The following is a 12,071-nucleotide window of genomic DNA, read 5'->3' as shown; positions in this document are numbered from 1 at the left end:
TTTCCTAGCATAGGATTGAGAGCTCCTACCAGGAAGTGTGTCTTTTGAAAGAGATCCAGGGGAGGGGTAGGAAATGGCCATGATTGTTGGGGGCTGCATACTATTCCATAATTAGAACTCTATGGGCCACAACACACTTGCCTGAGCCTTGTATAGGCTGCCCTGGTCACAGCAACCATAAGCAGTGTCTATTTATGTTTATGTCTCTGGAGCTTATTGGGAGGATGGGTGTTGATGGAGAATGGCCATGTGCTTATTCTATTACTTTAGTATTGGCTACACACAGGGAATTAATAATCCAAGAGGTAATGGGGCAGTGGCGGTGCACACCTTTAATCCCAGCACTGGGGAAACAGATGTGGGCAGATCTCTGTGAGTTCGAGGCCACCCTGGTCTACAACGGAAGTTCCAGGACTGCCAACGCTACACAGAAAAATCCTGTCTTGAACAAACAAAACAAAACAACAACAATAACAACAACAACAAGAGGTAGTGCCTTATCATGAAAGCGTTTTCTTACAGTGGAAGAGAACAGAGATCCACACCAATAACTTCAATATGCAAATGTAAGGAGTGAGATTTCCATACACAGGGGTCTCCAAACCAGGTCTGCTGAGCCCCTGCTGTTGGTGGGAATGGGCTTGCTCACTCTAGGGGTTTCTAACTGACCAACACTACAACCAGCATGAGGGACAGCAAGACAGACAGTTATGAGCGCTTAGGCTAAACCAGTGGGTCCGTTAATCTTTTGCTATTCTCACAGCAAAATCCCTCCAAGTGTGATAATGATAATAATAATAATCTAATGGTTATTGAGTTCCTTTCCTGTGCCAAGAACTAAGAGTTTTCACGTATTCATTTGTTTAATCTTCACAGCGATCCTACAGGGGCGTGTGTGCTATTTTATAAATGAGAAAATAAGAAATTTTAAAAGGTTACTCTGTTTACCCCCCAAGATGGCACAGTCGTTCACTGGTGGAGCCTGGAGTTAAACCACAAGTTTGGCCTCTGAGCCCAGAGCCTAGTGGGAACAGTGCTCTTGTTACAATATGTGAAAGACACAGAGAAAAAAATAAAACTGTCATTTGACCCATTATTTTTTAGCCTATGGCTGTGTTCCATTCAGAGATTATGAAACGAACGGCTGGACTGGGACTGTTTTAAAAACTAGAAAGAATGGAGTAGAATAGGGTAGGAAACCAGGATAGAAAACCATCAGTGGGATCAAACATGTCCGGTCAGGTTTGTGTGTGGGTGGGCTGTGATGGAACGTGCACCAAGGTCATGGTAATATTAAAAAAAAGAAAAAAAAAAAAGGAAAGGAAGGAAAGAAAGAAAAGAGAAGACAAGACACCTGGTCAGGTCCACTCTGCTGATGGTATAAGTGAATAATCTAATATCCATATACCTCAGAGCATCTCAGAGAGATGATAGGAGATGAGCCAAAACTACCTTTTAGTTTAGTTGACTGGAAAGGAAACCAAGGAAAAGAAAGAGTGACAGTATCAATGGTAGCACTAGACCAGCTCCTCTCTATGTTGGCTGGGTGTCAGCTTTAGATATACTGACCCATTTAACCCTCACAGCAACCCAGTGTGGCAAGTAGGACTGCCAGCTTCCCCTACTTTCAATATAAGAACCCTTATATTGAAAGGGGAGGTGCAGAAAAGGTCAGGTGATGTGGCCAGCATCACTTGACAGTGGAGAACCTAAAGTTCAAGCCTAGAGGGGCTGGCTCCAAGATCCAGACTCACGCCGGTGCGAACTACTTCACAACCCCTTCTGTCTTAATACTCTCTCTGAAGACCACAGGGTCAGAACGTACTAAGATGAATGTGTGTTCACATCCTTAACTGCAGAACTCTAACTCTCCGGCCAAGTGTCCTTGAAGGGAAATTCAATATTCGTAGTTTGTAGATACTTGATTAAAGTAAAATCAACCATCATTGAGCATTTTCCCAAGGCTGTCTTCACCCATTCATTCATGCATTTGAAAATAGGCACTGAAGAACCAAACAGAACAGATGAAGAACTGTAAGGAAAAGCCAATTACAACACCCTCCTCTGTTCTAAAAGGGACTGAGAACTTTGATGAGGAGACTTACACACACTGTAATGGGAGTCAAAGAGAGCAGGCTTAGGAAGGGCAAGCACAGAGGCCCTGAGTAGAGCACAAGGGAGGTGCCTCCGGAATCCTTTCCCTGTGGCCTGTGAACTCTAAAGGTGGATGGAGGATCTGTCTCTCAGTTCTCATTTTAATTACTTCCAAATTCCTACAAGGTACAACAGGTGACAGCTGTCTCTGTCCACATTAATTGCCTCCTCCAAAGGTGATTTTAATGACCTAAGATTCACAGCCTCCTGGGGAGAAAGCAAGCTCACTCTTCACACAAATGTATACTTCCTTCTGCAACGAGGCAGGAAAACTCTGCTGGCCTCAGAGTCAGGATTCTGTAACATAATGGGCGATGCCCTTGACAGCAGCCACAAACAGGGTGGAATGTCACAGGATTGTCTTAACAAAGCCAATGGCATCACACTCTGACCTCCAAGATGATTGATGTGATCAGAATCCACAGCACAGATGCAGGGTGTTCTAATCGCACTTCCTCCTCTGCAGGTTTCAGGGACCAACTTGCTTGAAACAAAGTGATAGAAAAGTAAGCCCTCGGTTCAATTCAGTTGGCCAGATCTCCCCTAGGCTGAGGACGCCAAAACTCCAGCTTCAGGAACGGGACATTCTTTTTGCATAAATTTGCTATGAAACATAAGCTACAGTGTGTGTGTGTGTGTGTGTGTGTGTGTCTGTGTCTGTGTCTGTGTGTCTGTGTGTGTCTGTGTATGTCTATATGTGTGTCTCTATGTATGTGTGTGTCTGTGTGTCTATGTATGTCTGTATGTGTGTCTCTATGTATGTCTTTATGTATATCTGTTTCCCTGTGTGTGTCTGTCTGTGAATCTGGGTGTATGTCGCTATGTGTGTTTGTGTGTGTGACCATGTGTGTGTCTCTGTGTATGTCTCTGTGTGTGTATGTCTCTGTGTGTGTCTGGAGTCTGGGTGTATGTCTCTATGTGTGTCTGTGTGTGTGTGACCATGTGTGTATCTCTGTGTATGTCTGTGTGTGTGTATGTCTCTGTGTGTATGTCTCTCTGAGTGTCTCTCTGTGTGTGTCCCTGTGTCCGTGTCCGTGTGTGTGTGTGTGTGTCTTTATTGGGGGGAAACTTTAAACTCACGCTGAGCAGCATACATACCTCATACCTTTTTATTCTCATGACTGAAAATGATGATGGCAATGCCCAGTGTTGACAATAAGAAAGAGTTAAAGCTGGGTGTCATAGTAAATGCTTATAACTCCGGAGTCTGAGACAGAGACTTGGCAAGAATTTGAAGCCAACTTGGGCTACATAGTGAAGTCCAGTCCAGCCTGGGCTACAATACAGGAGAGCATGTTGACTGTGGATGGAAAGTCTGGCTGGAGATGAAGCTTCTACAGTGACCTAAGAAGCAGCCAGCCTTTCAAGTTTGGGGTCACCCTGAACCACCCCCTCCATTTCCCACCATCTTGGTATCTCCTAGGAAGGAAAGTCTTAGACGTATTCAGTTAGGCCATCAAAGAACCTTCTTCCGAAAGACAGGGACGAGCCTCCTCAAGGACTTGTGCTCAGTACCTCCTTCTCCTTCAACTGGAGAAACTGTGCTGTCTGTATTTCCGTGGGCTTCTCTCATGACACATCCCCCAGAGGCTAACATAATTATCCAGAAAAGAACCTAGGAAAGTGACAGTGGCCACACCCTCAGATCCGAGAGATCCATTTCAATCTTCTCAATTTTCCTCGAGTACAGGCAGTAATACATTACGGCAAAACCTACAGGTTCAAAGGTGACAATGATAATGTAAAAACCCTGCTCAAGTACGGACATCTTGAATAGGCAAGGAAGCCTGGCAGCAGTTTCACGGGGTTGGGAAACCACACCCCGCCCTCTTTTCTGAAGCTTCCAGGATATCATCATAAATTGTTTCGGACCACTGAGCCAAGAAAAGAGCCTCTCCTTGTCACGCTGTACAGCCTTGGCCCACAGAGAGTGTGTCTCTGTTCTGAATGGACGTCACCATATTCACCCTTTGCTGGTTGATCCACCTTCAAGGCAAGGAGACTATATCTATCCTTCCCCAGGCAGCAGCTCTTCAGATGTCAGAAGAGGACTTTCCTCTCCTCCATGTTTCTCTTGAGATAAGATGGCACCCTTCTATTCCTGTCCTTGGTCTTTGGAGTCCTATCCTAGGTCCCTTCCCTCCCCTCTTCCTCTCCTGGAAACCCCCTTTGGTCACCTAAAATTTTTTGTTCAGAGCAGTTGTAACACTATGGCTTTCATGCTGGGCTGAAAGACTTTCCAAACATTCCAGAAATTTGTTATGGTCTTGGCAGCCAAAACCACAAAACCCGGATCCCAAGCTCTCACCGAGCAGACCAAGAACATGATCAAATCATCTCCTGGCTGGCTTGGCCCATGGTAGACCTTGCTGGACACTGTCCTTTGGTCATCAGGATGAATCATGAGTTTTTCTCCATGTTGCTGTTGGCCACCCTCAGTGCAGTGCTTGGTGAGACAGGCACCACCCCTGAGACCCTGACTATGGGAACATGAGGGCACAGGCAACACCGACAATATCTTCTTGCAATGCCCAAGTGGCTTGTCCCGCTTGATGAAGAGTGAGTCAGGATGAGGGAGGTCCTGGGCATTGCTCTCTTGGAGGTTTCCTGCAAAGGGTCATCTGTAAGGGGTGAGTCTTGCCCTCTAGTTAACTCATGGACCCCACCCTGAGCAAGTCAGCTCTGCCTGGTCAGCAGCCTTGCTCCAAACAACCCCACCCTCTTTTATGCTACAGCCATTTCCCAGAGTGCACCATCCCAGCACCACTTACACCCTAGCACAGAACTCACTGCCTTTTGCCTTGACTGGGCTTTAGTCATCTGACCCTGAATCAGCCTCTAGAGTGGAAACTCCTTGAGAAAATCCCCTGGCCCATATTTAGCTGTGTTCCAGTCTTAGCACAGTAGGTTCTCGCGTGAGAGAGAGAGATCCTTTGGCCAATTGTCAAACTGGCCATATCTCCATTAAGAAAGTGATAAACGAGTGGCCCTTCCTCTGGAGATATCCAGGAAGAGACCACCAGGGTCTGGTTTTACTCTCTACCATGGTGGGATGACCTGCAGGTGGGGAGCCAGCCTAGTGGGAGCAGAAGGTCAACAGACTCCTGTTGGATCCCTTTCTTGTCTCTGTCTTTCTTTTTCTCTTTCTTTGTTTATTTTGGGCCGGGCAGTGGTGGTGTATGCCTTTAATCCCAGCACTCAGGAGGCAGAGGCAGAGACAGGCAGATTTCTGAGTTCAAGGCCATCCTGGTCTACAAAGTGAGTTCCAGGACAGTCAGGGCTATACAGAGAAACCCTGTCTCGAAAAAAAAAAATTTTTTTTTCTTCTTTTGAGACAATATCTCTTTATATAACCTTGGCTCTCCTGGAACTCACTATGTATAAGAGGCTAGCTTTGAGCTCACACAGATCCACCTGGCTCTGCCTCCACAGTGCTAGGATTAAAGATGTACACCACCACCTTCAGGTCCCCTTCTAAATCTTCCAGCCTGCCTTGCCCTGGCTACGGGCAGTGCTCCTCTTCCATACACCCCACCCATCAAAGACCAATCCCATAAACAAACATCGAGAAAGAACCTGTTTAGTTGAGATAGAATCTATTCTAGCTCCTTGTAGCTGCAAAGGAAGCAGGCTTCCCCAACCCTGATTAACCTCAGCAGCAAAGTGCTATGTCTCTATTTTGATGACACCCCAGGGAAAGAACTAAGATAAACCCCATCCCCAGAGGTTGGGGAGTCCTGGAATAAGGCATGTACCCCATGAAGATGCAGGGATAGTAAGAAGTCACCCTAGGAAACCAGATCTCTCCTACTGGATTCAGAGGTTCCACCCTCTCAGATAGCTTCCCTTGCCAGTCCATCTCACATAGAAAGACAAAGCTACTGAAGAGCCATGTCCAGTCAGAAAGAACAGCCAGCATCTTCCTCTTTGGTTTCCATAGCAACAAGGACAGCTTTTGGGCTTATGACAGTGAGAGTGGGAGCAGAGCCTCTGAGTCTTCCTCTCTCATCCCCAAAGGCGTGGACAGAGAAAGACTGCTCTTACCTGCTAAGATGAAGATACCCACAAGAATCAGGAAGACCAGAAGATACAGCCCCAGGACCGCATGCTTCAGCGCTGAGAGGGAGCCCAGCTGTGTACAGCAGCCGCCTGCCCGCCGTTTGTGACATGGACCTGAAGAGGAGAAATGAAACAGGAATGAAAACAACCTCATTTTTCCTGTGAGGTCTCACCTCTCCATCTTGCATGCAGATGCTTATGCCCCTTCTGCACATCTGCAACACAGCCACCACAATCAGGAACTTTCTAGGGCCATCACATGCTGTTCAGATTTTTTTGCTCTCTATCTGCCATCTAGGAATAACCCAAACAGGTTTGTGTGGTCACCATAAACCCTTCTCCAAGTAATAGAAACACACTAAAGTAGGCTTTAAGGTCCATTCTTTACCAAGCATCAATATCTCACAAGATCCAGGGAATATGAAAGGAAAGTTAAAATGAGAATTGCTGACCTCACCAACCAAGGAGTATACATGGCTCCAGCTGCATATGTAGCAGAGGATGGCCTTGTCAGCCATCAATGGGAGGAGAGGTCCTTGGTCCTATGAAGGCTCAATAGATCCCCCAATGTAGGGGAATTGAGGGTGGGGAGGCAGGAGTGGGTGAGTAGGTAGAGGAATACCCTCATAGAAGCAGGGGAAGGGGGAATGGGAATGAGGGTTTCTGGGAGTTTGGGAAAATGGGTAAGGGGATAACACTTGAAATGTAAATAAATTTTAAAAAAATCCAACAGCCACAAAATGTCAGATTTTTGTAGGGCAGTTTCTTCCTCGATGAAAACTTTGCATCTTCTAGGGAACCTAAGATGTTTATGAGTAGGAAATAAACTCAAAATAGCTTCAGGAAGTCCCTGAAGCTAACAAAATTCACTAGGTCCTTTTGTCACTGAGAGTGTATGATAAGAGTCACTCCCAGAGGAGTCCAGTTGCAATAATAATAATAATAATAATAATGATAATAATAATAATAATCGCTGGCCTTACAAGGTGGCTCAGTGGGTAAAGATGCTTGCCACACATACCTGCGGACCTGACTTTGGTCTCATCAGCCCACAGAAAGGTGGACAGAGAGAACTGACACCACAGAGTTTTCCTCTGGCCTCCACAGGGTACTGTCACATGTACCCACACATAAACATGCATACACACATGCTAATAATGAATTTAAAAGAATGGGACTTGCAAGTCCCACCTTCTGCAGTGATTAGGAACAAATGGGAATCAAGCACAGGACTCTTGCCAGACCATAGACAGGGGCACCTGTTCTGGAAGAACTTGAGGGCTATATAATACCTAGAATTTTTGAGATGCTAGAGCAGTGGTTCTCAGCCTTCCTGATGCTGCAACCTTTTAATACAGTTCTTTGTGTGGTGATGGCACCCAACCATAAAATTATCTCATTGCTACTTCATAACTGTAACTTTGCTACTTTTATGAATTGTAATATAAATATCTTGATATGCAGGATATCTGATATGCAGGATATCTGATATGCAGGATATCTGATATGCAACCTCTGTGGAGTTCGTGACCCATGGTTTGAGAATCTTTGTGCTAGAAGTTCTGCATGCTACCTTAACTTTAATGTCAGCAACTAATTAAAAACTAAACAAAGGGGAAGGTGGAAATAAAAATGCATCTGGAATCAAAATCTGATCACCAGCTTGTAAACTTGTGTTTAAATTTACCAAAAACCATAGTAACTCCATCCTGTGCTGTCAGACCACCAGCATCTGGCGAAAATATAACAGCGATTGTTGTCATGGGCCTTACGGAGGGAGCACGTGTCTGGCTTCTTTGGGCTCACATCCAAAGTCAGCTAACTGAATGCCTGATGTACTAGTTGGTTTTCTTGGTGTTGTAATAAAATTCCCCACAAAAGCATCAAGGAAAAAAGGTTTTGGTGTCATCCGCACTGCAGGGTGTCAGGAGTGTGATGTCACACTGCATCCGCAGACAGGAAGCAAAGAGAGATGAACCCTAGTCCTCCATCCACTTTCTCCTTTTTATTCAGTACTGGAATTCTAGCCCATAGGATGCTGCTGTCCATCTTCAGCTAAACTTTTCTGGAAAGACCCTCACGGGTACACTGAGGGAAGTTTTTATGGTGATTCTAAAACCTAGTGAAGTTGGCAATCAAGAGTAACCATGCCGGGCATGGTGGCGCATGCCTTTAATCCCAGCACTTGGGAGGCAGAGGCAGGCGGATTTCTGAGTTCGAGGCCAGCCTGGTCTACAGAGTGAGTTCCAGGACAGCCAAGGCTACACAGAGAAACCCTGTCTAAAAAAAAAGAAAGAGAGAAAGAAAGGAAGGAAGGAAGGAAGGAAGGAAGGAAGGAAGGAAGGAAGGAAGGAAGGAGTAACCATTATACCTGTCAACACAGTTACTTGAGAGACTGAAGCAGGAGGATGGCAAACTTAAGACTGTCCGGGCTACATGGTGAGTTTGGGGTCAGTCTGGGTAACTTACTGAGCCCTTGACTCCAAGTAAAAATAATAGGGCAGTTGGTAGTTCTGTGGTAGAGTGCTTGCCAAGTAGGCACGGGGCCCTAGGCCCTGTCCTTAGTATCACAAATAGCAGCTACTGTTAGTGACATACCTTGCATTAGGACTCAGGTGACCTGTTAACTCAATTTGTCCTTCAAAGACAGTCCTTAAATTCCACCCAGAGACCAAGAAACTTATAAACTTCCACCACTACTGTGTCAATTAAAAGAGGAAAGAAAGTAAGGGGCACTTCTCTACCCCACCCCAGACATTTTATCAGAACAAACGTGTGACATTCTTTTCAAAGAACAATGTCTCTGCCTGGCTCTCTGGAAATGATAGACCCCTCCAGAGGGACTGTCCTTTACTGCTCCTGACTGGAGCAGGTACTGAGAAGAAAAGGGTTGGCAAGAGATGCTGAAATCTTTGGTGTTTTGTTTTGTTTTGTTTTGTTTTAAGAAAAACCTTTGAAAGATGGTGGGGCACTTGCAATTTCTCGGTACATTTCATTGGCTTTGAGGATCAGCAAAGACCATGTTTCCTCTTGACAGTCCTTACTAATTCTTAGCCTCTGGAGGTTTTGTTACTACTGGGAAGTAGTGGGTGGCACTGGATGCCTTTGGATCCAAACAGTTCTGGATTCTCAGAAGTGTTTGACTTGAACATGTTCCCATTCATATATTCCACTTCATTGTAAACACTGCCTTTAAAACACCAAGCGGGACAGTCTCAACAATCTTGCCGCAAAACATCAGGCACAACTCAAAGCTAACTGCCAAAGAAATAAAAGTCAATGATCATTTCCCTCAATCCTTAATTGTTAGCAAATTTGGAGAGGCAAAATTTTCACTAGCATTTGAACAGAAAATCATTCTAACTTACCTGAAATTATCTTTCTAGAATTCTCTATCTCTTTCTATACTAGAATGCAGCTGGTTTTACTCCTGCACAGGTAGGCTCTGGGAACACTTCTACTTCTGGTGAGAGCTAGCTTACTGACCCTTTACAGAGAAAAGCCTGCCTCCTGAAAGAGCTAGGACGGTAGGCACAGCATTGTGTAATGCACATTATCACAATGGGAGTCCCATCTGTCTTACTCTGGGTCTCCCTTCCCTGAGTCTCAGAACACATAGGAGGAGGAAACTGACTGCTATGTACATTCCTTAGTCAAATCCAACCTTTTCCATTTGTATGCATGTCACTAGCTTGCCACAGGAAGAGTGTTGAGTTATACATTGCACAGTAGCACAATATTTTTTTTTTATGAAAAAAAAAAAGAGAAGCCCTCTTCCTTTTATCTTTTATTTGAACACCCACCTGTGATGGATCCCTTTGTCAAAAAAACACAAGGAGATAGACCTTCCTTTGAAATGGCATGTTTTTTTTTTTTTTTTTAGGAAGCTTTAATCCCTCCCTAATACTAAAGAAAGCAGTTCCAAATACAGCAGGCTAAGGGCTTCAGACATAGATTTCCACAAATCTTTGGATAAGCAGAACAAAAATACCATAGCAAGATGCTTAGAGGATATAACACCAAGGGAAGGGAAGAGATTAAGATGAAGACTAAGGAGCTTTTGTTGTCGCTGTCCTTTTTCCTCTCTCTCTCTCTGTGTGTGTGTGTGTGTGTGTGTGTGTGTGTGTGTGTGTGTGTGTGTGACATCTCTCACTGAATCTAAAACTTGCCCATTTGACTAGATAGCCGGGCCAGAGAGCTGGAGGCGTCTCCCTGTCTGTGCTGGAACGGCAGGTGTGCATTCACCGTCAAGTCTGGTTTCTCACGTGGACTAAAGGGGATCAAAGTCAGGTCCCCAAGCTTGTGCAGCGAACGCTCTACTGACTGAGCCATCTCCCCAGACCGCAGAGGATTTCTTGTTGCTTGGTCTTTTTGGCTAAGATCAAGTGTAGAAGCATATTTTTGAGCAACATCTTTATCTTTAAAAGATGGCAAATTTGGGACTTTCCTTGCACACCCCTGGCTTTCTCAGAAAATGTGTGTGTAGAGTAAACTGTCATACAGTATTGACTAACCAGTAGATTTATAAGCAGCCACAGACCTATAAAGGTATATATGAGGGAGAGGCATACCCTGCCTCCATCCTGGTTCCTAGACAGGGGCTTGGCACATGTCAATCAACAAGTATAACCACCTCCCTCCAGTAATCCCAGAGGACAGCAAGGAGGCATGTGAATAGAGTGACATGGTCCAGAAAGTGCTCTGGTAGAGGCAGTGAGTCTATCTGAGGGGGGAGTCTCCATAGAGAGATCCCACACTGGTGAGCCTGAAGGACGGGCTTGACTGAGAGGCTGATGTCCCCCTGTTTCTCCAGCCTCATGGTTCAGTGAGCAGCTGTTGTAGATTCCAAAGCTGAGACTCCGAGAAGAAAATGTTCTTCCCAATGCGAGAACAGTTCTGAAGAGAGAGTCCTGGCAAAGCTGCTAGCCATTAGGTTTTGTTGTTGTTTGCAGCTGAAGGGACATGGTGACCAGATTGATGGAGAGAAAATGGTGAACGACAACAAAAACCTTCCAAGCCAGTGGCTCTCAACCTGTGGGTCTTGACCCCTGGTGTGGGGAGGGTGTCAAATGACCCTGTCACAGAGGTCAGACACCTAAGACCATCACAAAACATATATATCTACATTATGATTCATAACAGTAGAAAGGTTATAGGTATGAAATATCAACAAAAGTAATTTTATGGTTGGGGAATTGCCACAGCATGAGCAACTGTATTAAAGGGTGACAGCAAAGTTTAGGTTAGGAAGGTTGAGGAATCCTAGCTCTAAGAGGATCATGGGAAAGGAATTCCCTCAGGCTACGGCCTCTGAAAGAAACAGCCAGTGACCAGGAAGTGATGGACAGGGCCCAAGAGGTCAGTAGAGGTTGAGGCTAACAGCTCTGAGCAAGTTGAAAACTAAATCCACATAAAGTGATCTAAAGAAAGAGCTCAGAGTTCCAGTATAGGAGATGGTGGTCTAGGCTCAGTGTGCCAGCATAGGAGATGGTGATCTAGGCTCAGTGTGCCAGCATAGAAGATGGTGGTCTAGGCTCAGTGTGCCAGTATAAGAGACAGTGATCTAGGTAAGGAGCAGGTGGCTGCTACTAACTGCTGGTGCCTCTCCATCTTTAAATATCTGTGCTTGCATGCTGTCTATACTTTTTTTTTTTTTTTTAAACCATGGCCAGGTTTCCCAGGCACTTACATTCTTGACATCATCTCTCTTTTGAAGTTAATTTTATTTAGGGAAAAACTGTAACATCATGACACGTGCATTAACATCCTCATAGTAGGTAGATAAAGATTAAGAATGTTCAGGAAGGGATTAGGGAGAATGGCTGTTGGTAAAGGGCTTGCCTTTCAAGCATGAGGAC

The 12,071-nt window shown here is 45.1% G+C and overlaps 1 protein-coding gene across 2 annotated transcripts in view; it reads right to left on the bottom strand.

The window, feature by feature from the left end:
* The window catches only part of Scara5 (scavenger receptor class A member 5), a 98,109-nt gene that overhangs the window by 68,532 nt on the left and 17,506 nt on the right, over positions 1 to 12,071 (bottom strand). For both annotated transcript variants that reach the window (XM_021182565.2, XM_029469345.1), the window contains exon 3: positions 6,199 to 6,327. In XM_021182565.2, coding sequence (XP_021038224.1) covers positions 6,199 to 6,327 — 129 coding nt within the window. The remainder of the gene's footprint in view (positions 1 to 6,198; positions 6,328 to 12,071) is intronic.

The sequence above is a fragment of the Mus caroli genome, unplaced genomic scaffold (assembly GCF_978045245.1).
Source record: "Mus caroli unplaced genomic scaffold, Mus_caroli_1 scaffold_12, whole genome shotgun sequence".
NCBI classification, from domain to species: domain Eukaryota; kingdom Metazoa; phylum Chordata; class Mammalia; order Rodentia; family Muridae; genus Mus; species Mus caroli.
This window is presented reverse-complemented; position numbering and strand designations above follow the sequence as displayed.